Source organism: Melopsittacus undulatus, chromosome 3 (genome assembly GCF_012275295.1).
Source record: "Melopsittacus undulatus isolate bMelUnd1 chromosome 3, bMelUnd1.mat.Z, whole genome shotgun sequence".
Classification (NCBI taxonomy): Eukaryota; Metazoa; Chordata; class Aves; order Psittaciformes; family Psittaculidae; genus Melopsittacus; species Melopsittacus undulatus.
In genome coordinates, this window is record NC_047529.1 from 14,855,945 (window position 1) to 14,882,885 (window position 26,941).

The window sequence follows — 26,941 nt, forward strand, 5'->3', positions numbered from 1 at the left end:
AACAGAGTATTTAATGTCCCCAAGTTAATGCAAATTATTCCATAGTGGAACAAGCTGGGCTGGGAAGAGGGAGTGGGAGGAGGGTGAATGTGTGGATGTATTTTTTCTTTTTTTTTCTTTGTTTTCACTTTCTTTTCATTCTCTGGGACTGTTATTCCGACTTGAACTTGGTTCATATGGTGTGTTGATATCCACTTCCCAGCAATGTCCCGGATCCTGGGTATCTGCATTTCCTTTCTTCCCATGCTTTTTAACTGTCTTGGTGGAGTGGTTTTGCTGTGCAAAATCATTTGCTTGTGCATTCTGTACAGGCTGCCTTGTTTGTGAAGCAAAGACAGCCTTGTCTCCCAGAGCAGCTATAACTTGATGCTGTACCACAAGAAATGGCACAGGAGAGGAGTGTGTCATAGTCACCAAGATCATGAATTTGGCTTTGGCTTGTGGGTATTAAATAAATAGGACAAAAGGAAATCTGTGTTGTTCAAGTTTGTTGGAACAGGAAGGACCGTGTGGGACATTGGGACATCAAGGAGGCAACTGTAAGCGACATGAGAAGGTTATAAAGAGGAAGGTAACTCTTAGATACAAGGTTAAAGAAAGAAATGAGAAGCAAGAGAGAGGTTTTAATCGCTGCTTGTTCTTATGTGTCTGGTGTAGCTCACAGATGCCTCCCTAAGCTCTATGGAATCGATCAGCAAAGATATTGCAGCTCTCAGATGGAAGATGGTGACTTATTTCCAAGTTTACCAGTGGGCTGGCACAGCAGCCACAATATTATTCACCTCCTGGACAGTCTCTTATCCCTTTTCCACATGATACCTCCCTGTATCTGGTGAGGAAGCAAATTCTGCTCTTCCTTATCTAATTGATGGATGCTTTTTCTTCAGTTTTCTTGAAATCAAACCCTGTGTTAAGTGATAAGGCATGACAGATCTCCCTACCATGCTGTGCATACAGAGTATTCCCCTATCCAGAAAGCAGTGCCTGGCTCCATCCTGTGTTTCTGGAGGAGGAGATTCATCTTGTGTGAAAAGTGGTCGATGAACAGAAAGGTGATGGAGTAGCTGGGTTCAGAACCGAGGGCTGCAGCTTATTTTCCCATTGTCCTGACTGCTGGATCCCTGGAATCAGTACAGCTGGACTGCAAGTACCTGGAAGGGATGGACGTTTTTTTTCCTGGTGACAGTAAGGGGATGCCATTTTAGAAAGCATAAGAAAGTCAGGGGGAAAAGCAGTAGTTGTAAGTCACTTCCATTCATTTAAATCCTTCAGTTAATTAATGAAAATCTGTGTTAGCCCTGCGAAGAAAGGTGAGGAATATTTCAGTTCTGCAATTGGTAAAACCACCATAAACAAAGAGCTAAGGGCACCTTAGCCCTTAATAATAAGGTTATTGCTAATAAGCGAGGGAAAAATGAGGCACAGAAAACAGCCATGCCTGGGCACTAAAGCACACAGTTGTGCATCTCCTTATAAGCTCACAGAAATGCTGTTTTCACTATTCCCAGATTTACTGGCAGCAGAAGGATGGGAAGTGTGCCTAAGCTGTTCTTAAGACTTCCCAGATAACACTTTCAGATCAAAATAGTTTAACAAACTCTTCAGGTTTCTGAATGCTTATCTGAATTGAACTCTGAGGGGTTTCTGAGGCTTGTTTAGGGAAGGGAAATGTTTTTTGTTCTCAACACTGAAAGTTTAAAGCATTTTGGGCAGGAAGGTTTGGTTTCCAGCTTCTGTGTGGAAGGGCTGGCTAATCAAAGCTTTGATCTCCTGAGCTGCCCAGAGTCCTGGCTGGTGGAACCTGCCTTATCTCGGCAGTCAGAGACAGCCCCATCTTTTACTGTGACAGAAGAGAACTAGCAGGGAATAAGAAAAGCACTTTTCTGGGGAATGTAACAGCTGTAAGCTAGATAATTCTTTGCAATAAGGCTCATTTTCCTCTTGCTCTGAATGCAGGTGACTAAGCAAATTAGCTTCAAAACACTGGTAATAATTAGGTTGATTTTCTTAGAAATTTATAAATGGAATTGGTTTTAATTATGCCTCTTTTATGTAAACTCTGTAATTTTTAACACATGCTGCTCCTTAATTCCCAGCCCATACTGTGGGCTGTGGGAGGTGGTTAGGGTGGTCTGTATTCATCCCAACCACGTGTTTGGCAGCAATGTGTTAACTGTGTCTTGATGGAAGCATTTGTTCCCTCTTGATTTTGTTTAACTTTTTAATTGACTAGCAGGAGAAGTGTAAATAGATCGTTAAGTAGTGAAAGTCTTGGGGCAAGCCAGGCATTGAAGAACATGACATTGCCCACCTCAGGACTCATAGCTTGGAGACTGCAGGGATGGTCTTTCTCTTGTGGTTGCCTTCTCCTCTCCTGGATGGAATATGGTGGGCTGATGTGAGACACAGATCAGGTGAAGTAGGATTCAGCCAAGGGTTCCAACAGTTAGGATCCAGCAACTGAAGCCTGTGAGCAAAGGAAAGATCCTCAGAAACCCATCTGGGGCTTGTATCCTGGTTTGACATCAACTGGCTCTGCCATGTCAAATGAGAAGGTGTTTATTGCTTGCTGAGGCAAGATTGTGTGTCTGGTAAAAATGCCTTTCCTCTTTATTTGTCAACATTCAGGGTGATATCTCAACCATATTCCCTAATATTTGAGGTGATGGAAATGGCTTTTCTTGATGTGCTGTACTTGTGGAACAGTAAGAACAATGAGAGATAAAATGCTGATTAGGGAATCATGGGATGTGTTTGCTGGGTTTTCTTCTTCTGACATTACACAAAAGAACTCTCATCTCTAGGTAATGGATTTGAGGGTAGACATATGTGGCAGAAAGCTGTCGTTTCATCCAGACCCATCAGAACTTTCCTGGTGAGAACTCAGCCTTCTCATCTCAGAGATCCCCAGAAAGCTTCCAGTCTGGAATAAATCCAGAAGCCAAAAGCAGGTTTGCGTGCCTGAGTGCTCTTTACGGTTGCTGCTTCCAGCCACGTAAGCATTAATAAATCCTCTGTCCTATTCACATCAAAAAAATAACCTACCTGCAAACCTGATGGCTCTTGGCTCTGCTTATATCCCAAGTTTCTATCCCATTTTTTTTCCAATGGCTGTTCAGTAAGTTAATTCCTTCCTCTGTTAGTTGAGATGTAATGTTCATTTTCATGCCTTCAGCTCTCTGATAGGGATGCCTGCGCCTAAGTTCTTCTAGGATGGGACGCAGCAGCTTTAAATGCTGAACAGCATCACCGAGTGTCATTTGGTGTAATGTATTCTAAACAGTGAGGTGGACCAGTTTTAACAAATTTAAAAATAATTGCACCTGCTCTGCCAGGCGTTTTGTTTTACTGCTGTAGTGGAAATCCCATTTGACAGATACTGAGTAGAAAGAGAAGGAACCTGCTGAAGAAGTAATTGCACAACAATACTGAGGATTTGCACTAACGAAAGCCTCAGTTAATTAAAGTAGCTGGGCTATCATCCAAAGAGCAAAGTGTGGAAAGATAAGCTCTGCCTCACTTAGTGAACAGAAAGAAGATATTTCCAATAATCCCCCAGGACTGCATCCCTTGGGTTTCCAGCACTTTCTTCTTCCACTGGAGATGCTCTGACTCCGTTGTGCATTTCTGTACCTCTTAAGATGGATGTTGCTGTGTTTCCTTCCCATTGATGCTGATGACCTCATGTTGCACCGCAGCTGATGGCTTGGCAAGAAGAAGATACTTCAAGAGTGCTCCTAAATCACCTTCCTGACTTTTTAATGCTCTCTGTCTTGCAGATGAGATGTGACAGCCCTTCTCAGATGCGTCCCTGAGCTCTCAGTCCATTTTCTGCCAAACTTCTCAGCGCAGACCAGGGGACTAGAAACATGTCCTTTCCAATGAAATTAGAAACGCCTGAATTAGTTAGTGGAGTCTTAAGAGTGGAGAGAGATCTGGGCTTCAGTTCTTCAGAAGTTTTGGGGGTTTGCTTGTTTTTTGTTTTGTTCTGTATTTTCTGTAAGGTCAGAGAGTTACAGTTTGTGCATCTTTCTTAGGCTCTTGCGTCGCTGTTCAGGTTCTTCTATGTCACTTCCAAGAGGGACAGTGTAAGAGATTGTACCTGGACTGACACATCTCTGATGAGCACTCCACCTACATAGTGCAGTTGGAAAAGCGAGGTAGGGACATGCAATACTCCTGCCAGAATAAGGTGAGGCTTTCCCAGTTGGTTCCTCTGTGAGCTCGTCAGGTTTTTCATCTGTACCAGCTGGATTACAGCAATTCTATGATTAGTCCCAGTACAGGACCAGGATAGTCCTGGCCATGGGCTCTTTCCTGGCCTGTTTTCACTCTGCTGTTCTGAATGTTACAAGTGTCTCTGAAAACAAATTAGCCCAAGCAAGCAGCATGCAGCAGCCCTGGCTGCAGGTATCACTCCAACCTCATGCAGCTCTGCCCTCCAGCTTCCCTGTGGTACCCAAAATGGATCTAGGAGATGAAAGCTAGTTCAGAAGAGTGGTCACTCCACCCTGATGTTTGATGTGCCTGCCCCTGGGGACCAGCCAGGATACTGTGAGGATCTGCAGCTCGTGTGCTGGCAGGACCAAACTCCTGCTGGAATCCCAGGGACTAGAGTTGGCTTAAACCTGAAGCAGAAAGAGGGTATCAGTTCCCAGGCTCACTGGCAGTATGCACATCTGTTTCTGAGCTGTTGGTATTTACCAGTCTTAACTCTGGAAAGGTTTTGGTACCCACAAGCAGTTTGAATCCACCACCCCTGAGCTCCAGGCAATAATACTCCACCTTGTGAAGAGTTCAAAGACACTGCCTGCCCTCTTTCTGTCTCCTTGCATGTTCTCTTTTGCAGCAGTGAGGGCTGGTTAGAAATGGCATCTCTGTGTTTTACCTACTATTAGCAAAATGGCTTTAGTGCAGAAAATGCAAGGCAGGTGTTCCCATTTCATCAGTTCTTGGCCTTCCCCAGACATCTCCCCAGAGATCTTGTCTGGGGGGAGTTGAGTGTTGGATGGAGACAGAGCTGTAGCAACTATGCTGTAGAGATGGGGAGGTCATAGTGGGGGAAAAAGCTTCCCCTCAGACTGAATTTATAGTGCAAATAAAATTTACTGGGGATAGACATGGGGGGGTGGGGATGGCTGAGAGAGGCCTGCTAATTCTTTTTTCCAGTATTAAGTGGTCCAGAGCTGTGCTTCTCCAGCCCCAAGCTCCTGGGTCTCAGTCTCAAACATACAAGACTGTTGTTGCACAACTTCACTTAATTGATGCTGCACTCAGGTGTTGGGTGAAATTCATCATTTTTCATGACTTAGAATATGTAAGAGCAATATTCCTATTGTGTGGGACTGACCTTTGAGAATCCTCTTAACAATTTATTTCCATCCAACGATCTTTGAGTTGTTGGCAAACATTTGTCAACCTAACAGCTGCCCTGCTAGATTAGGAAAGGAGAGACAGCACTGGTTTATTAAAATACATCCATATTGGCTTGGGACATACCAGTAGTTTCAGAAGTGCTTTGTATCGTTACCAGAGGCTTTAGAAGAGTAAGCTGTTTTATCCAACAACCTTTTTGCCAATAAAATTACTGCTCTAACAGCTGAGGGGTATTTGGAGGGGAAGAAGAGGCACAGAGAATGAAGTTTAGAGTAGACATAGGCTGCCAGAAAGAAGAGCTTGAACATGTAAAGGGTAAAATGAAGGCTGAGAAAAAAGCGTTTTTTCTGAGAATATACTTTTGTTGTTAGGGTGTTTTGGTGCTGTCACCAGAGTAGTCTCAGTAGCAGGACCAGAGAATCACAGAATAGTTTGGATTAGAAGGAATGTTAAAGCTCATCCAGTTCCAGCCCCCTGCCATGGGCAGGGACACCTTCCGCTAGACCAGGTTGCTCCAAGCCCCATCCAACCTGGCCTTGAACACTGCCAGGGATGGGGCAGCCACAGCTCCTCTGGGCACCCTGTGCCAGGGCCTCATCACTCTCACAGCCAAGAACTTCTGCCTAAGAGCTCATCTCAATCTTCCTAGTTCTTAAAGCCATTCCCCCTTGTCCTGTCCCTACAGGCCCCTCTTCAGCTTTCTTGTTGGCCTCTTTAGGCACTGGAAGCCTTCTCTTCTCCAGACTGAACAAGCCCAGCTCTCTCAGCCTGTCTCCATAGCAGAGCTGCTCCAGCCCTCAGAGCATCTTTGTGGCCTCTTCAGTCTAACAGCTCCATGTTCTTCTTATATAGTTGCCTCAGAGCTGGATGCAGCACTGCAGGGGGAGGTCTCATCAGAGCAGAGTAGAAGGGGAGAATCCTCTCCTTCGACCTGCTAGTCATGCTGCTGGGTTATATTGAGCTTCTTGTCATCGAAGTCCTCCTCCAGGCTGCTCTCAGTCCATTCTCTGCCCAGCCTGTATTTGTGCTTCCTTGTCCTCCCTGCAGGAAGTGGGATGTGACACCCCACATGGCCTCTTGGAAAGGCTCCTTACAGGAGCAATGGGCAACAGGACAAATGCTAAACCTCACAGCAGAATCAGCATCTGGTAATGCCTTACTGCAGGCTGGTTCAACACCACCACTTCTGATTTGCAGCAAGAACACTGCAGGCAGGATCTTTCTAATTTATTTGTCTTATTTTGTCTTAAAGAAGACCAGTTGTTGTGTACTTACATCCCTGCTTGCATTCAGTGTGTGCTCTTGCTACAGACCCTCCTGCTGTTGTCTGTCGTCTCCCCAGTGTGCTTGAGCTCTGGGACCACTTCTAGGCTGGGCAGCATTTAATCTGAATTTTCAGGCCTTGAATACCAAGACAGGATTTGCCAGGTGAAAGCAAGTTTGCAATATTCATCTACCTGCAACTTGAAAGAGCATCAGTAAAGAACTGTAACATCTGTCAGAACATCGTGCCTTTGGATATTGCCTATTTAATTGCAAGAAAACAACCACCAAACCCAAAACTGGGGTTATCAGTATCAGAATCCTGAGTGTACAATCTTCCCTCCTCAAATTGCCTTCTCTGGTTTCCCAACAAACAGCAACTTGTAAATCTGGTTTGTGATCCCAAACATGCTAATGGAAGATTGGTCATGAGCTTTTCTGTCCCACACTTGCACTCAGCAACTTTTTGATGAAAGCTGTGATATAAAAGCACAGGGCAGAGTTTCAGAAAGTTGAGAGAGGAGATGAAGTGATGGGAGGTGAGTTATTTGAAAGCCTCAGCTGCAAGAGACAGCATGTTATCCATGAGACGTTGTTTAAATCAAATAATTGTAAAATAAATAAATCCAATCGCACAAGCATCTCAACGTGCATCTTTGATTGCACAGCCACTAACAGCAACACAGAGGGAATAAAAATGAGTGTCCAGATCCCTTCAATGTTAAAATAAGCATTCTTTTTCTTTTGTTTCTCTAGAAGGATGCAGCAGCTGCACCATATAGAAATGACTAAATAATCAGTTTTGTTTGTATCACAAGCTGTTTTCTCATCTCAGAGATGAGCAACCCACTGATAGCTATAGATCAGTTTAAAGACAGGCCAAGTCTTTGCACATATTACATGTATGGACACAGTATCAGTTTAGAAAAAGGATTTCCAGTAGTATCTTCCTGTGTGGTTTTGTTCTCAGTGGGGGATAATTTATGCTTGGTTTTATGTTGCATTATTTAATTACGTGTATTTTAAAAATGCATCTGTTTTGCCAATTTACATGCAGTATATGCTGCCTTTGGAAGGCTTTGTAGCTAAATACCCTTCCAGTGAAACTCTTTTCATACCTCTGGAGATGAGTCTTAAAATAGCCTATAAATCCTTTTCATTGAAATTTTGAAAATGCCTTACATTGGAGGTAGCAAAGCACAGAAGTCTGGAGGTTCAGGGCATAAAGTGGGGCTGTAACTGTTTCAAGGTAAGAGGAAGCTCAGAAGGAACAACAGAACAATTAATACATGAGAAAAGGGATAACAGTAATTTCCCAATCCATCTTTACAAGCAAAGATTAAAGGGAAAACAAGAAGGTGAACAATTGGCAGGGGAAGCCACTGTAAAAACCAAGGACATCTCATCAGGCAACAGTTGAGTGAAGAAACATCTCACTAAGCATTTCTAAAGAGCTGATTTTGGGTGGCTGTTCAAATAAATTACTGGTATTTTTGGTGCAAGTGCCACCAAATTAAGCAAGAGAGCAGACTCCATAGGATACCTGAGTACAGGATAGGTGAAAACTGGTGTAGAACAGGTCTGGGAACATGCTTCAGCTCCAGTGCTGTCTCTTGCCTGCTCTTCCCCTTGCCCAGCCACAGCAGATGCTGGTGTGGCACCATCCAGACCCAAGCATGCATGGCCGGGGCATCATCCAGATTACTTGGAGAAGAGCTGGGAGCCAGCTGGGGATGGCAAAGCTATTTCATGGGGAGACACCAGTCACAAGAGGAGCACATCTCCTTGTGGCTACATCTCTCAATGCAGGTGGAGCCGAGCAGCCTGGATCTCCCTCCAGGATGGCTTTATCTAGGGTAATAGGACTTGTTTATGAGCTGTGGTTACATCTGTGCCCATTTATCAGTATCTTGTGTATGTGAGTGTGTTAACCCTAGGATAATGGCAGAGGATCATTGTCTTAGCAAACATCTTAAAGAGCTGCTTTCCGCATCTGCGATTTTGCTTTTGCAAAAACCAATTATCATAAACGCTCACAATCAAAAGAGCTTCCATTTCTTTACAAAATGCCAACTTGCAAAGATCTGCCAGTGCTGGTGGCATTTCTGGAAGGAGATTTAACACCATGTTTATGTGTGTGTCAAAGTGCAGGGCTGCAGTTTCCCCTGGATTTGCAGCTCATCAGGAGCTCTCAGAAATGCCCTGTAGTCCCATGTCCTGCTGGACTCATTTTCTTTGAGCTTTTGGGTCCCAGCCAGGAGTGGGAGTGTGGTTGCAGGGAGGAAAGGCATCATTCCAGGGGCTTGGTTATGGTGGAAAGGCCACACTAGCATCCCATCTTCTGCCTGCTGCAGGAGCCTGGCAGCATTGTGTTGTATCAGGCGAGGCCAGATTTTTTTTCATTCTCGTGAAATGAAGAATTGCTGGCTGAGCTCAAGGTTTGGCTCAGTGTTTTTTGCTGTGGTTTTGGCTTTGGAAAGCAGGATGCTGGCCAGTAGGAACTGGATGAATTTCTGTCCTTTGTAAATTGGGAGATTTTCTCATGGTGAGAGTTGAGATTGGCAGGAGGAAACAGTGCTGTGTATGCAGGGCAGGACACCAGGGCTGCTCAGTTTGATGCTGCGTTTTCAGGAGGCAATTGAGCCTTCAGAAAGTACTGCTCCAGTTGTCCTTGGCAGTTGGACGTAGCTGTCCTTGGGCAGTCAGGTGGATTGGAGGTCTGGGCTGAGAGCCATGGTGATTTTGCCAGCTTTATGGAGTGTCTCAGCTTGCCAGGAGCAGGTAGAGATAAAATGCAGAGAAAATGGAGGAAAAAAGACTGAGGTCTTGGTCAGACACTCGCGATTCACATGAACATCACCTAACTGGGGGTGGGTAGAGGGCTGCAGAGATCTTTGATGGCATCTGTAGTGATTGGCAACAGCTCCTTTGCCTTCTTGTCAGCAGCTTTGGCAGAAAGCTTGGCTTGTCATCATGCAGCCAACATGCACATGTGTTTTTTGCCTTGGGACCAGCCTCTTCTGTCTTCTTAGCTCCCTGACATGTTAAACAGGAGGATGCTAACACAGAGCACAGGAGTAATCAGGATCAAAGTCATCTTTGAGAAAGTGAACCTCAGGTGTGTAGTTTCCATATGGAGCCTTTCCTGATGCCAGAATCCCTGCTGTAGCTGGGATATTTACAGTGTGTAGTATCCCTGTCTGACATCCCAAACTTGTCACTTGATTTCCAGCTGGTCAGTGCAAACCTGTTGTGACAGTCACACTCCTGATAAAATACACGGCTACAACAGTGATGCTTTTCTGTGGGGTCAGACAGACTTGTCTTCCTCATCTGCATCTCTGGTTGCATTTGCAGAGAAGCAAGTGCCAGTCTGATCTAACACCTCAGCTGCAGAGGGAGCAGGGAATGGAGTCAACCATGGTAAAAAGAGACATGATTTATTCTCCTTATGCATACCTGAATCTATACACACAGAACTTGTTCTGGGGCATTTAGTAAATAATCTCAGCACTTGCATGCTGATGCATGGAGGTAAGGAAGTGGTTTAAGCCCAGCTGGCAATCCAGAAACACGCAGCCGCTCGCTCCCTCCTCCCCTTCGTCCCCCCGCGCCCAGAGGGAATGGGAGGAGAATCAAAAGAATGTAACTCTCATGGGTTGAGATAAGAGCAGTCCAGTAACTAAGGTATAACACAAATCACTGCTGCTACCACCAATAATAATAATGATAGGGGAAGTAACGAGGGAAGAGAATACAACTGCTCACCACCCACCGACCAATACCCAGCCTGACCAGGCAGCTATCTAGCCCTTCTGGGTAACAGCCCCCAGTTTATATAGTGAACATGACATGCTGTGGTATGGAATACCCCTTTGGCTAGTGTGGGTCAGGTGTCCTCTCTCTGCTTTGTCCCAGCTTCCCCTCCTCCCTGGCAGAGCATGAGACTTAGAAAATCCTTGGTCAGAGTAAACATTACTGAGCAGCAACTAAAAACATTGGTGTTATCAGCGCTGTTCCCAGGCTGAAAGTCAAAACCACAGCACTGCACCAGCTCCTAAGAAGGAGAAAAATGACTGCTACTGCTGAACCCAGGATCCTGCTGTATCTGGTAGTCTGCAGGTCTTAAGGTCTGATCTGGGCAACTCTTTTAATCAGAGAATGTCCAAATTTGTCCACACTAGGAGTTGAAAATAAACATCTGATTTCAGAATGGTTTCAGGGATGCTTGCTACCTGCATGTGTGTCTCGTCTGCTAGAGTTTGCCATCTCCCAGAGTCTTATACCAAAGCTCTTCCTAACCTCTAGTAAGCCAGTTTGGCTGAGTTTAAATTGTTTTCCTTTCCATGTTAGCAGCCATACGTGCTGCAATCCTGCAGGTCTGTGGGAGAGCTAGAGAAGTCTTGGCTTCCCGTGTGCTTTCTGCAGAAAGGAAAAGCCATCATCAAAGTAGATAGGAAGCAGCCTGCTCAGCTTGAAACAAGCATATGGGATATGGGTGGGTCGAAGAGCACTAGCTCCCAGGTGTGCCAGTCTTGGCTTCCTTGATGGGTGGTGGGGATGATGATGGTGGTACCTCTGGAGCCAAGTCCAAGTGGTCAGACTGGTCAGTCATGATACAAGAGATCTGATACCAGTTTTCTTCATGGAGAAGGTCCAAACTCCTGCTGCTTCTCAGTGCGGAGCAGAACATCAGGTTCCTTGTTGGGAGTGTTGCCCAGATGAAGTGCTGGGCAGATCCCACTCCTGAGGTCAGTGCTGTTCCCATCACGCTAACCTGAGTTTTGCGAGGCCTTTGCTCCTCGATACAGTGTCAAGCAGAAGGACGTAGCCCTGGAGCCTCTGGCTTGAGCACTCCTGTGCAAAGCAGGAGATGCGCTGCACTGAATCTTACTGCTAAAACATCCAGAATTGGTGCCAAAAAAAGGGATTGACAGTGTTATAAATCTGCATCCTCCCTGGAGGCCTGTGCTGGCAGGACCAATCAAGCTTTTTGCTTCAAAGTATAGATTAAGGTCAACTCTTCAGGTGGAAGAGGCAGATGCATTTGGCTCCTGCATCTTCAGCACTGTATTTCTCAGCTGCGTGGTTTAAGGGAGCTCATGGTATCACCATCCCCACTTACTCTATGGTGCTATTTTTCCCCAGCCCAATTGGATTGAATTTGCATGTATTTGGGAATGATGGAAACGGATTCTTTTCCTGAGACCTTGTCCTTTGTCTCCCCAGGTTATCCAGCTCTCCTAAGGGATAGGAGATAAAAAAAAGCCTTCTGGCTTTTTATCTCAAAAAGACCTGATGTGAGCAATGAGGTTCCCAGTTTCTTGCAGAGTTTGCTCTTTGTCCAGAAATAAATCCAGTTCACCAAGTTGAGCTGTCAGAACTTCTCCAAGGGCAGAGACATTCTTCATGTTTTCACTGCCAAATTATATGTGACACTTAATTTAAAGCTTAAGTGTAAAGCCTCACCAGTAAGGAGATTGCTGGAAGGTATTGATTTTACTGCATTTCTATATTTATGTATAAAAGTATACTATAAAGTATTGGTTAATGGAGTTATTGCTGGGCAGGCTGTGGATTTATGCTCTGGTTTGGTTCTCTCTGATGTTTTCAAGATCCATTTGGCCAGTGTGGCTATGAACAACAGCAGGAGCAAATGGGTTTTCATAGAGTTGTGGGGGTTTGTGCTCCTTGAGTCAAAAAAAAACCAACCCACATTGTGGAACTGAATCACCTTGAATTGATTTGCTGAAAGGAGCAGAAACGTCTAATGCGATGTGTCCAGTGCTCCAGAGGCATTTTAGGTCTTGAAGTTTGTCTCAGAAGTTTGCAGACTGTTAAGGAGGGCCATGATTTTGAGCTGGGGCCATTTACCTGGTGGCCAAGTGTTTTAAAAGAATTATTCTAAGGAAAAGCCCCAAATAACCAAAATAAAACAACCAGAAGTAAACAAACTGGTATAGTTTTGAGCCTGGAGGGGCTGGAGTTTGTGTGCAAGTGCTACCACTGACGTTCTGCTCAGTGTTAACATCTGCTGTAAGGGAAGGTGGCTTTTTGGTAAATGCATTTGTGTCCCTCCTGTAGTTCACTTGGCTGATTTTGTGTCCTCCTTGCTATTTTAATTTCCTTGGGTATGGGTAACTGCTGACTCTCTGTTCTGCTGGAGCACAGCATTTCAGCTTTGCTGAGGGAATATCTTTTGCTGGGTTTTGACAGAGTGCTTGGCTCAAGACCATTGAGAAACAAGATTGTGGCAAAATCAGTCATTCAAGATGATGAAAGAGCAGGAGAAGTAGCCCTGAGAGAGTAAGACCTCATCTGTTTGAAAAAGAACAGAGAGAGGGTTTGTTTATGGCACCTCTGTGCTGTTCTGGGGCGAATGAGGCCCACCAAGTGTTCCTTGGTGTGACTGGGAGCTGGAGGCACACTCACAAAGAACAAGTTGTTAACATTTGAAAGTGAACAGCTCAGACGATGTTTTCACTTACCCTTGATGCCTTCAAATCCAGCAGAGTTGCTTGTGCTGGTGACAGCTCAGGTCTGAGGCACATCCCTGTGACCTGGATGATGCAGAAGTTAATGTTGGTGACTTGAAAGTCCCTTTTGGCTTAATTTACTGCTGTCAACCCCACCAGCCATCTGCCAGTAGTTCTCCAGAAAGCATTTAGAGTTCAACCAGTGCCATGAAGTTTTAACTCGTGGCTTTGTAATTTGGTCTGAGTTGTCATTTCACATCTGTGTTACGGTGCTGTATGATGAAAGACTTCCATAGGAGGGGTGGCTCCATCGAGTCTCCTGGTCCACATATAAGGTGGTCACACAGAAGTATCAAGATGACCTCTGGTTTGTAAATCCCTGAATTTGGCAACATAACATGCTTCTTGTCTGTAGTTTTGATGTGGATTTTAAGTGTGTGGTGAAGCCATGGAAAATTGCTAAATCTCATTTTATGGTATGTGAAGGTGAGGCTTGGACTTCTTTTGTATTTTACTGCTTTAATAACTCTTCTTTTTTTCACCTGGCCTAACAAGCTCTGAGTACATCTGTACCTATAATGTCCATTTCATGCCTGAGAAATTTGGTGGGTTTAGAGGCCCATTGAAATGTAAAAACTTGAGAAGAGATAGAAATCATATTTCAAGTCCCTGAATCAAATACTCTTCCCATTCTCCCTAACCTGTTTTAGAAGATGAGTTGCTTGTATTAAAGCAGAATTTTCCCAAAAATTTACTTTTATCTTTCTGAAGAGTTTTATTTTCTTTCTAATAACGCGATGCCCTCATTTCCACAGCTCGGGATGCAGTGTGTGCAGTCAAGATCAAAACCTGGCCTTGCCTGGGGAAGCACCGTGCTTGAACTATCTCAGGGGGATAGAGAGATGGGAGGAAGGTTATGAATCTGGGCCCCATCGCTTCCATCTCAGCTCGCTGCCTGCAGGTCCTCAAGTGCTTCCTTGCTGTAGTTACCCAGTGGAAAGCACAGGGATTTAAAAAGCTGCTGAATGGTTGTCTGGTGACAGCTGCATCCTAAAAGAGCTGTAAATCAGGATAGTTTCTTTGAAAACAAGCCATCAGACACCAGCTTTAAGTTGCTTCTATCTTTTGCTGGGGCTAATGCAATTAATTGAATGTGCTTATCAAGGCTTGGAGATACCCAGCTCCTTTGTAGCATTCTCCTCTTTTGGAAGAGTTTAATGCCAGTGCACTGATCTTGCTGTCCTCTGGAGTCCCCAGTTTCAGATGTTTCAAGCAGCGTTCTCTTCACTTTCTCAATTGACAATAGTTGTGTTATGTTATTGTTCAGCATGTTACAGGAAAACAAGTAAATCAATAAAGCTTGCTGGGTTTTTTTCTTGGGATCTATAAATTTAAAGGCTGCTTAAATCTTAAATACACCCAGATGAAAGGCAGGAGGATATCTATTTTCTGTGAAGTGCAAAAGCTGAACACTGGCACTTCCAGACCTGCAAAGCTTCAGACTTGATGGAGTAACCAGAAATGTGACCATTGCAGAACCTGTGCTGAGTTTTGCTGGCTGCCCAAATCTTTACAACACAAGAAGGTGGGTCTGACTCAAAGCTCAGGTGAAAAACTGCCCTGACTTTGTTGGGTTGTTGGATGCATGAGCTGGCACCCATTCCCAGCACATCGGTTTCTGCTGCTCAGCCTGCTGGTGCCAGTGCTTCTTTTGTCCTTTAGCCATCCACACATCTTCAATTGGCAAAGCAGGACCTTCCCTGGAAAGCATATCAATTTACTATGGACTCAATCCAGCTTCTGCTAATCCTAATGATTTAGACACCCACAGGCTTCAATGAGATCAGGTTTTCTGAGGAGATACTGTCGTAACAGCAGAGACACAGTGTGGCACATGCTCTTTAGCAGAAGGCTAAATTATGTATTGGTGCTGGTTTTAATAAGTCTGCAAACATCCTAGAATGTGGGATCTACAATGGGAGGAGGGAAATGGTGGTCACAAAACTTCAGCAGAGGAAACATAAGAAGGACATGGACCTGTTAGAGCAAGTCTAGAGGAGGCCATGAAGATGCTCCGGGGGCTGGAGCAGCTCTGCTATGGAGACAGGCTGAGAGAGCTGGGCTTGTTCAGCCTGGAGAAGAGAAGGCTCTGGGGAGACTTTAGAGCAGCTTCCAGTGCAGATTGACAATGAAGAATAAGACTTATATTCTCCTGTCAACAATTTGGGGACCACACTGTCTCCTCTCCTTTCCAGAGGATGCTCCCAGCATGTTGGGCTCAATGACACTTCTACAGAGGTGGTTTTCTCAATGCCCATGTTGTCCTCCTTGTGTCCAGGTCTTCCTTGGCCTCCTGGGCCAGTGCCATAGGGTTGTGCCATAATGTTGCCAAACCTCCTGGGTTTTTGATTCCTGTCTTACCAGCTGCCTCCCTGAATCAGTGTGTGGAGTTGCCGCCTCTCCTGCTTCCTTCCACATTGCCCATTCCCACTGGGATTCCTGCAACCTCTCTTATCCAGCAGTTCCCAGATAAAGATATCCCCGGGAGCATCTGCTGGCTCACACTAACTCTGAAAGTAAATACAAACACCACGCTGATTTTTGCCATGCTTCTCCACCTTGAAAGGAAGAAAATCCTGTGCCAGCACTGTCTGTCTGCCGTTACCTTCTCCTGTGGGCACTAATTGCCTCGCAGCCCTCCTGGGGTGGGAGTGCTGCTGGCTCTGCTCTGGCCCTGCTCCATTGTGGCTTAGAGCTGCATAATTTGTTCACCTCCCTGCAGTAAATTGTTCATGCTTTTGATGGATCTTCAGTGAAATACTTTAATGCGTTCTTGTCGAATGTTCCATTCCCCCCCCCAGCAGCTATTGACAGATGAAAGCACTAACGCTGGCTTTACATGGGAATTTAATTGTAGCAGCTGTCGTGCAGATCCCCAATACAAATATTTTCCACTGTTAATGGTTTCACTGTGGGCTTTTTTTGTGTGATCAAATGTAATCTTATTTAATGGAGTTTTATTGCTGTGAACGCCTTATGCTTTTCACCAGGCTGGACTTTATTTTTAAATCAAGAGAGATTGTTCAGAGGTGAGCTAGAAATATGACTGAAGGGATTGAATGGGATGGGAAGCCCATGATGAACTGAGCGACTGTAGATCAGCCAGGGCAGGGGAAGTGTAAGAGCAAGAGCGGGAAAGGGGTCAGTGTAGAAGAAGCAGCCAAGAAGAGGGAGAAATTCAGTGTGAGTTTACACATGTATGGCTGGGGGTAAGGGAAACTGCACTGGGAGGAGCTGGAAGAGTTTTGAGAGAGGGAGACCTTGCAAATGAGTTGTATCCAAGGCAGAAATCGTGGGTAGTTGCAGAAACAATTCAGTTGAGAGCAGCACTGGAGACATGTGGCAAGGGCCACTTCTTCAGTGGCCACAGGTGAGTCTGACCATGGCTGTGTGTTTCCCTCCCATCATTACTGCAGTGCATGCGAGGGCAGGTGACCATAGGCACAGCTGTTAGAGCTGGGTCCTGGCATCATGGAGTGGGCTTGGCTTTTGGCAGCCCTGCAAGATTGGCAGGAGGCTGCAGATAGGAACTGGCTGGAAGCTGGAACTGGCACTAGAGTGAGCTGGTCCTTTTTGCATAGAAACAGGTTATGAAGTAGTGCCAAAATGCTGCACACACACAGCTGGAGTGTGCAGCCCCTGCATCTCTTCTGTGGGTACATCCCCTGTAATGATCGTGTGTTCATTTCCTAGGTTGTCCGCACAGAGAAGAACAGCCTGAACAACAGGTTCCTGCCGTGGGATGAGATCGAGACGGAGGCCATCCTGTCCATTGATGATGATGCTCACCTTCGCCATGACGAGATCATGTTTGGGTTCCGGTGAGTAGCCTTTGCACATGTAGCCTTTGGACTGATGTTTCTTGTTGTTTTCCACATCTAGGGTCTGCTCAAATACAGCATGGCCTCATGACTAAAGCCAGGGCTAAAATTAGGGCTAGCACATCTCTTCCCGTGGCTTTCCAACTCAGTTTCTTGGAGGAGTAGTATGCTCTAATGAACCGTTTAACAAGTGCAGGCAGGTGGGCTGATTTCAGCCTGTCCAGACAACCCTGAATCTCACGCTTCTTAACCTCAAGTCTTCAGCTTTTGCTGTGCTAATAATGTTCCCTAAATCGCTTTGGGGGTGCCTGGCTTCCTAGGGTGGAAGGAAACAGGAAAACAAATGCAAGAGGCTGTTGCACTCCATCCTTCACATGTCATTGGCAAGGCCAGGGCATTTGCAGCCACTGAAAGACCTGATGCTCATGTGCTCACAGTGGGCTGCCATCCTCTCTGCTCCGTGTGACATTGGGCTGTGACAGCAATTTTGCATGTGTTTTGCAGAGCATGGAAAAGAGAGATGTTACACAGAAAAGGCTGGTACTGATTTCTGTTATTCCCACCCCCTTTCTGCTCCAGCATCTACGTTTTCCTTTGACTTTGCCCTGGCAAAATACTTCCCTGATTACAAGGCTAAGGGAGAGAGCAGTTACATGGGCTCTGCTGTGGGAGGTCTCTGCACATTGCTTCTGCAGCTCACGCAGCTCAACCTCACTGACTGCCAAAGAGGCACTGGGCAGGGAGGATGGCACAGGGAGAGCACTGGAGCTCATACAGCTGCAGCTCATCAGCCCACCAAGCCAGGAGCAGGAGCTGTGACTGCTGCTCAGAGCTGGCTGGGGCGCTGGTGACAGAGCCCAGCTCACTGCTCTCACCAGAACGTGTTGGTTCATGTCTGGGGGGAAGATGAAAAGGCACAAAACAGGCTCTCTCTGAGAGATGAGAAATGAGGTGTTAAAGTGATTAAAGCAGGGGAGTAGGCGTCAGGACTCCTGGCCTCCCTTCCATGCCCTGTTTTAGGGTCTTTATCTGGACTTGGCTGTTTTCTCATCCTCTGGTCTCCGTTTTCCTTCGCTCACCCACAGCGCCTGGCTTAGGCTTTATGGATTAGCCCTGGAGAGCATCAAATGAAAACTATAAGCGTCATGTATTATTCTCACTTGTACCCCTGCTTACAAACACCTGGGTCTTACAAAGCCTCCCTGTGTTAGCACATTCAGCCAGGGAAGAGATGGTGTCCCAGGGACTGAGTGAACCTGTGCCCGTAGCAACTGTGTTCTGTTGAAACTTTGCTCTGGGCTGCAGTTCTCAGGGACAGAAGCCTCTTCTTGCTCTCTTCAGTGCTCAGGAGCAAGGTGGAGGCGAGCACCCTGAGCAAACCTCTCTGAGGAGCACACCCAAAACGATTCTCCAAAGAAATCCATATTTTTGTGGCTGAGCTGGGAAGAAGAAAGTGTCGTGTTCATAGGAAAGTGAGACGTGGGAGAAGTGAAAGGGAACAAGTAGTTTCAACTTCAGCTTTTCAAAATGATCACACTGGATTAACAGAATCTATGGTGAACAAGTGCTTGTGGGGAGGATGACGCCAGGGAAACTGCTGGTGGTGTTGGTTACTCAGGTTTTGTGGCCAGGTTATATTGGATTTCATTATTTGAGTAGAGGATATAATAATGAATGTGTCTTTGCTTCTGGTTGTGTGTAATGAACGCTCAGGGCTATTGGAACCATGGTCTCTTCGGCAGGCTGTGGCTGCCCTGCAGCCATCACTTCTGTAGCTTGCCATAGGAATGGGAGATGTGGGAGGAACTTGAGTGGGATGTGAGTGGGGGCTGTGGGAAGAACATCGCTCTGTCCCATATGGTATCCTTGTCTCCAGACTGGAGAGGCATGGATTTGATAGATTGACCACTTAATGCATAAGAAATTGGCTGGATGGTTGCACTGAGAGAGTTGTTGTCAATAGCTCAATGTCCAAGTGACAAGTGGTGCTCCTCAGGGGTCGGTGTTGTCACCGATGCTGTTCAACGTCTTTGTAGGCAACATGGACAGTGGGATCGAGCACACCCTCAGTGAGTTTGCTGGCAACACCAAGCTGTGTGGTGCAGTGGACATGCCGGAGGAAGGGATGTCATCCAGAGGGATCTGGACAGGCTGGAGAGGCAGGACAGTGCAAACCTCAAAACTCATTTTGGGCCACGGGGGTTTTTTGTTAGTTTTCTTTTAAAGGTACAGAACAATACTTATGGGTTAGAAATTCCCTAATTTATGAGTTAAAAGCACTTTCACTGTGAATGGGTAACTTGAATGTGCCTCTTGTAGAGGACCAAGGTGAGAAGCTCAGCTTTGTACTAAGCAACACTGGTCTGTGTTTGGGAGAGCTGACTGAGGGATGCTTCAGTTTTTTAACCTTTAACAGGAGAAGGTCAACAAATTCTGCCTGCTTGTTAAAGCTGAGATTTCTGTGTTCAGCCCTTTCCTGCCCTGGAATAGGAGGAGTTATCTTAGGGTGAGCCCTTCTTCACGTGTCACTCAGGCAGCTGGGATGGCCAGTTGGCCCCTCCTGCCCCCAGTAGAGCTTCGGTGTGTGGAGGTGGGTGAGCTTGCATTGAGCAGCTTGTGTAAAAAGACATCTTTTGCATGTTGGAATTTTCTGTATTTTGTTTTTTAATAATTAAATGGACTTAAAGAAGTCCATTTAAACATCAGGTTTAAATGATGTTTATCCTTTTTGCTCAAACTGCAATGTCTATAGGCCATTCTTTGGACCAGCAGTTGCCAAACGTTTGGTGTATAGGCATCTCCATCACTTGCAACCCCCTTCAAGAGTGAGTCTGTTGGTGTTGAGGGCATAGTCCTGAGTGCAGTGGTTCTCCTTCAGAGCCGTGCTCACCTCCAGATGGGCTCCCCGTGTTTGTGTCTCACTGAAAGGCTTTGTGTTTGCAGTGTTTGGAGAGAAGCAAGGGACCGCATCGTTGGCTTCCCAGGGCGCTACCACGCGTGGGACATTCCCCATCAGTCCTGGCTCTACAACTCCAACTACTCTTGTGAGCTGTCTATGGTGCTTACTGGTGCTGCCTTCTTCCATAAGGTGAGAAACACAAACTGCTGAGCTTTCCTTTCCTTCTCAGAGTAACCAGAGTCTGTGTGTTTGTGGGAATGCTGGGGGTTTTTAAAGAACACATTTTGGAGCTCACAGCTCCTTTTTCCTTGCTTCCTTCAAACTGAAACACAGCCAGAAACTGGTGTGTGGCCCAGCAAACGCTCTCCTCGAGGAGCAGCATATGTTTGAGCCACATGAGGAGCACCACAGCACTGAAGCAGGCAGATGAAGTGCAGGGCTGAGCGTATTCCAGTGATGCTGTTGGTCATGGTAAGGGTGAGACAAGCCATAGGGTTTGCGTGCCCTGTGTCCTTACTGTAACACCTTGAATCTTACAGACTCCAAGTGTTGCAAGGGGTAAGTTGCAGGGAAGCTGTGGCTTCTTGCAGCTGTGTGCTGGCACGGGCTGGCTGGTAGATGTGGTTAGTGGCTGATTTATGTTGGAAGGGAGCAGTGCAGGACGTGGCTCCGTGACATGTGCCTCTGTTGGAGGGCTGACAATGGGCAAACAGACCTTGAGAAAAGGATGAAGTGTTTTCCAAGGGGACTGTCCTGAGCTGTCATATCACGCTGCGAAGGTTATCCACCAGCTCCTGCTGCTGTGCTGACTCTGCAGCAGCAAAGGCAACAAGATGTCAGGGAGCTGAAACCACTGTTCCTCAATTTCTGAGGTTACAGGAGCCTCAGGACTCAGTGAAGGTGATGGCTGTGGAATAGATTTGCTGTAGCTATGGCTACAGCAGATTTCCTTGATGCAGGATGAGCTCTATTATGGGGAGTCTCTCTGCTGGCACCCTTGAGTGCCAAGTGTGATACATCCCAGCATGTGGTCTGGATACTCACCTGTGGTGCCATGATTGCTCCAGGTCTGGTGCAGATGGCACCAGCAATGGGTGGGCACTTGCTGTATGGAACCACCTTGAGCAACGTTGTGCCTTTGTGTCTTCTCCAGTACTATGCCTACCTGTACTCCTATGTGATGCCGCAGGCCATCCGCGACATGGTGGACGAATACATCAACTGTGAGGACATCGCCATGAACTTCCTGGTCTCTCACCTGACAAGAAAACCTCCCATAAAGGTAAAGCACCAGGCAGGAATTCGTGCTATTTAGTGATTTGATTGATGGCTTTCAAAGGCAAGCAACATGTTAGCTGCTCTGCTTGGAGGCGCAACCCGGGTCCCTTCCTCTCCTTTCAGCACAGCCTGGTGCAGACGCTGTACCATGCAGCATGTGCTGCCCATACCTGAATCTGGCTGTGTCATGTCTCTGAAGCACTGTGCTGCAAGAGTGATGTGCTCAAAGCTCTCAGCATGTCCCCTCTCCTCGCCTTGGGGTGATGTAGTGTGTGTGTGTGTGTTCAAAAAGGTGTGAAAACTCAGTACAACCCTGCGAAGCAGCCAGATCCCCACCATGGCAAGCAGACAAATTGGGGTTTGACTTACACTGCAGCTCAGACCAGGCGCTTTCCTGGCTCAGCAAAGGCCCTTCTGTGCAGCTGATCCAAAAAAGACAAACTGCCTTCTTTCCATAATGCACAGCACAGGGAGGAATGATTTCCTTGCTGATTTTGTGCAGCTTGCCAGGGACGTTTAAGCTCACCCGCATGTGGAGCGCTGTTGGTCCAAACACTGCAGCCCAGCTGAAATTGCCTTGCCCTGTGTTAACAAATGTCACAGTTCTGAGCATGGATTTCAAATGCAGAACATTCTGCTCTTTGCCAGAATGGGTTTTGACAAACTGCTCATTACAGCCCTGCATATGTCTCACCATGCAGGCCACCTGCCTTGGAGATGGGCCTTGGCTGTAAACATGGTGGGGTAGGGTTTTTTGTGTGGTGTTTTTCACATCTGGGGCTATAGTGAAGTGGAGGTTGTAAAGTTCAGTGCGGCTGAGAGGAGAATCAGACCAAACCCAAAGGCCATCGTAATGGGATGTCTGATTCAAGACAGAAAAGGAGGCCCTTTAATCAGCAGCTGGTCCCTCAGCACCTCCTGAAAACTGGATCCCCCTCCATAGATCTTACTTATGTGCCTAAAAATTGCTACATCTTATGTAGCCAGGTCGAGGGAGGGGATTCTCCCCCTCTGCTCCACCTGGTGAGACCCCCCCTGCAGTCTTGCATCCACATCCGGAGCCCCAGCACAAGACGGACATGGAGCTGTTGGAGCAAGGCCAGGGGAGGCCACAAAGATGCTCTGAGGGCCAAAGCACCTCTGCTCTGGAGACAGGCTGAGAGAGCTGGGCTTGTTCAGCCTGGAGAAGAGAAGGCTCCAGGGAGACCTTAGAGCAGCTTCCAGTGCCTAAAGGGGCTAACAAGAAATCTGGAGAGGGGCTTTTGACAAGAGCCTGTAGGGACAGGACAAGGGGGAATGGCTTTAACCTGACAGAGGGGAGATTGAGATGAGCTCTTAGGCAGAAGTTGTTCCCTGTGAGGGTGGTGAGGCCCTGGCACAGGGTGCCCAGAGAAGCTGTGGCTGCCCCATCCCTGGCAGTGTTCAAGGCCAGGTTGGATGGGGCTTGGAGCAACCTGGTCTAGTGGAAGGTGTCCCTGCCTGTGGCAGGGGGTTGGAACTGAATGAGCTTTAAGGTTCCTTCCAACCCAAGCCATTCTGTGATTCTGCCTGAAGGGAAGGAATTCCTTTCTGAGTCTTTTTTTCCTGAAATGGCTTCTCTAATGTTCAACCAGAAGAAGGTATCAAAGCATTAGTAGGCAGTTGCGCCCTGCTTTATGTCTCTGCTCTGACAGACCATGTCCATCCTCACCTGGACACCCTCCAAAGCAATCCCAGCAGCCAGAAGAGCACAGCCAAATCCATGCCCTGTCTCAGTGACAGTGTGTGGCCTGTCACACAGGACATCTAGCCAGCCCTTCTGTGTGATGCACAGGGCACAGGCAGTGTCCCACAAGCTGGGCTGCTGCAGGCAGCATGTCAGTGACCATCTTTGTCCCTCTCATTGCAGGTGACCTCCCGCTGGACTTTCCGCTGCCCCGGGTGCCCTCAGGCGCTTTCCCACGATGACTCTCACTTCCACGAGCGACACAAGTGCATCAACTTCTTTGTCAAGGTGTATGGGTACATGCCCCTGCTCTACACCCAGTTCCGCGTGGACTCGGTCCTCTTCAAGACCCGCCTGCCCCACGACAAGACAAAATGCTTCAAGTTCATCTAGCAGCGGGAGGCAGCCGGGCGCTCCCGGCGATCCGAGCTCCGGCCGAGGAGGGTGAGGGCACAGGGAGGCTTTCCTGACAGGGCTGCGAGGGCAAAACAGCTTTTGCTACTGGCTCCGGCCTCCCTCCCGCCGAGCAAAAGGGACGTCCTGGATTTGGATGGGCACGTTTCCCCCTCCTTTCCCGCTCTGCCCACGGCAACTTGACCGAGCAACAGGGAACAGGATCTCACGGCTTCTGTAAAGACACTCCTAGGATCGTACACTGAGGAATGGCCCGTTGGCTGGTGGCTCTGCCCCTTCGCTAGCCAAGGGCAACCATTCTTTTTAATTATAATTATTGTTATTTAAAATGAAAGTGGTTTAGATTTCCCGCGTGAGGGTTTTCTGTTTTTTAAAACCCTTTTCTTTGTCTCCATGCCCTATTCACCCTCTTTTCCCCTCTGGACCTGTCTGTCTGCTCAAGGGGGGCCGTAGCAAGGCCAGGATGGAGGTGTTTTACTGCAGAGAGGTTATTCCAGCATCAAGGCAGAGGGTCACCACCATTGTCTCCATCCTTTCTCCCTTGGGGCAGCCCTTCTCCCCTCTCACACACTGCATCCTGGCTTGTCTTGCCCTGTGGCCACTACTGAGGACTCTCAGGTGTCATCTGCTGGTGAGGAGCTCTGTGCTGTGCTCTGCTCGCTACCCTCAGCCCTGCCATCAGAGAGGGGTGAGCAGGGAAGAGGTTTGGCCCTGGAGGGTCCTTCCCTGGCTCCCAGCACCACACTGGGCCTCAGGCTGCAGCCACAGGGGAGTTTGGTTGCTGCAGTCTCCATTCTCGGTGTCATTTCCACTCCATGCAGTGCACAGGCAGGTGCTGCTAAACCTCTGGAGACAGGGAGTGTGCCTGGGGCTTAGGAGTGATCCATCTGCAGTGCAGTGGGGGCTGGCAGTGCCCCAGGCTCATGCATTTAAGTGGGCTGCCTTGGCCGATGGTTTTCTGCAGGTACTGGAGCACTGAAGGCAGCAGTAGAGAGTCTTGGGATTTGGCCTGGGCTTTCCACAAGAGCTCTGGGACTTTTCCTCCTGCCCTTTAGGAGTCAGCCCCTGGCCCTGGAGAGCTGTTCCAGTAGCACCCAGAGATCTGCTACCTGAGCCTTTGCTGGTAAAATAAACCTCTTTCCCAAAAGCATCCAAGTGTGGACACGGGTGCTGAGCGCTGGCTCTTCAGGTGCCTGGTCCCTGCTGGGGGAGTGGGCACAGTGCAGCTCTTGGTGCCAGTGTGATGGGTGTTGGGGTGTCGGGGCCTTCTCTTGGGATTGATTTGCAGTTTGCAGGGTGAAGGAAAGAGAAGAAACCAATCCCAATCTGTGCACAGCCAAGCAGAGCTGAGGTGAAGCGTCTGGGTGTGCCAGGGCCTTTGCTGCACCATGGGCTGGGGTCTCTGCTTTGCCTCGTCTCATATCTCATCCCAGAGCAAAACTTGCCCATGTTGGGTTTGCCCATGGGCCTCAGCATAACTGCCTTAAACCCCATCCTGTCCTCCCCTGAGGTTAACCCCAGCCAGAGCTTTTCTTCGTGGGAGCTGGGAGATGCCACTGGGATCATGCTCAAGGGCTCTTTAAAGCTTGTCCCTTCTTGTGCACTGCTGTCCCTTGGTGTATCCCAGATGCTTAAGAGCAGCCTGGAGAAGCTCTGGTTGGTTTGATGGGAAGGTGAAAAGCGATTCACATCAGTGTCCCTGGTTTTCCAAGCCCCATGCAGCCCAGCATCCTGCGCCCTGCAGCAGCAGGCTGTTACCCTGCTTGTGTCCTGGAACAGGAGCAGGGAGGTTCCATCTGCCCCTCCTGCAGCCTGCCCCGTGGTTCGGGGTGTGAAGTGGCCTCTCCAGCCATGTTTCACCCACTTTTTCATGTCAGCCCCACAGGAGCACCAGCACTTGCTCCTTTTTAAGGGGAAGAGAAGGGGCAGCAGTCCCCAGCAGAGCCACCAGCTGCTGCCTCCACCAGCACTACAGACTGCAGCGAAATACAGATCATGGCGTCTTTTCCTTTCTGGGTGGGTTTTTTCCTTTCCACTCTTCTTGTTTTAACATCAGGTGCTCAAAACAGAGCACAGGAAGGCTCAGTCTCCTTAAAAATGTGACTGGAGGCTCCTGGAAGGCCCCAGAACACCTGGAAGGATGTTTGCTACTCGGAGCAAAAGCACAGCACTCAGTACCAGCCCCAGCATTGCTGAGGAGCCTGACCCTGCTCTGCCGCTGGCTTTAATGCTCCCCTCATTAGTGTGTGGTTCGGTAGCAGTGATGCAGTCGCTCATGCACAGCACAGGTCCCTGTGTCAGCCAAGGGTGGAGGCAGCTCTGCCTTTCCCAGCTGGAGCCACACAGGAGCGATGCCGGCATGGATTGCACTTTATGGAAACAGAGGCACTTCTCAGCAGCTGATTGCTAAAAATCTTGAGGGAAATTGGATTACTCTGGTGCGAGACTGTAGCACAGGGAGCCTGGAAAAGGTGGGAGTCATGAGAAGCATTTGCATTGCCATCTGCATCGTGAGGGCTTGGGAGTCACTGAGCCACATTGCTTTGGCTGCGGCTGGAACCAGCAGCAAGTCCGAGGTTGGGGGTTTCTTCTTCCCATTGGTGTGTTTCAGTTCAAGATGTGGAGCTCAGCAGTGGAAATCCAGGTTGTTCTTCCCACACTCACCTCTTGCCCAAAGTGTTTGGGTTTTGGAGAATTCCTGGTGCTGCAGTAGCCAGGGTCAGGCTTGGAGCACTGTAGTTAGCTGGGATGAAGGCTGTGTGTCGGGATCATGGTGCGTGTCATGGGATGATTGCTTCCAGGGAATGGAGGAATCCTGGGATGGAGGCCCCCTGAAGGGAAAGGATTTGAGGGTGCAGGGCTGCTGTGTGTCACTGGTGGCAGCTGCATGGGGTGGGACATGCTGGGCAGTAGCAGTGTTGCAGGAGATGGAGCCCCATAAAGCCAGCAAGAGCATCTCCTTCCCCATGTGCAGGGCTGGTGCTGCCCCTCTTCCTGCTGCTGTGGCTCTTTCCCAAATCGCCTCTAAAATCGCTCCAGAGTAAGAGGCTCGTGATTCACCCCCCAGCGCTCTGCTCCTGAGACACCCCAGGACCCGAGCTGGCCGTGGGCTTTCTTCCACCGTCAGGGAGGGGAAGGGTATTTCTGGAGACCGCTCCCGATGCGCTGCTGTCCTGACCCTCCTCTGCAACCCATGGCTCTGCTGGGATTCCCAGGGGCTCCCAGGATAACTCTGAAGCTCACTCAGGTCAGGTTGCACAGCTCATCCCAGCTCCGGAACACGTGGTCTCCGCCAGCCCAGCCCCAAGGAGCCAGGAAGGCCCCTTGGTGGCTGCACCTTTCCCAAGGGAAAGGCCTCTTCCCCTTTCCCATGTTTCTGCTGCTTCTCCCAGGGATGGGGGTTGTGGGTGCCAGGTGCGGAGCGAGGGGTTTTGTCACATTCACTGTAAATAGCATAGTCTGCGGTGACCCCGGGGCCCCGCTGGTGTCACACAGCCCCTGTCCCCCCCGCGCCGTGGTCGTGAACCTGCTCCATGAGCACCGGGTTTGAAATGGAACCACCAAAAACTGAGAGGAAAGAAACTCCATCAACACGAGCACAATGTCGAGGTTTTGTAAAAGGATCCAATAAATGGAGAGTTTGACTTGA

At 48.0% G+C, this 26,941-nt stretch overlaps 1 protein-coding gene across 11 annotated transcripts in view; it reads left to right on the plus strand.

Moving 5' to 3' along the window:
• The window catches only part of EXTL3 (exostosin like glycosyltransferase 3), a 155,053-nt gene extending 128,112 nt beyond the window's left edge, over nt 1-26,941 (plus strand). For 10 of the 11 annotated variants that reach the window (XM_034060573.1, XM_034060580.1, XM_034060576.1 and 7 more), the window contains one exon: nt 16,869-17,015. In XM_034060573.1, coding sequence (XP_033916464.1) covers nt 16,869-17,000 — 132 coding nt within the window. In that variant the 3' untranslated portion in view covers nt 17,001-17,015. Of the gene's footprint in view, nt 1-16,868; nt 17,016-19,939; nt 20,085-21,048; nt 21,178-23,061 lie in introns of those variants that run through there. The other variant, XM_034060583.1, reaches the window with a different exon arrangement.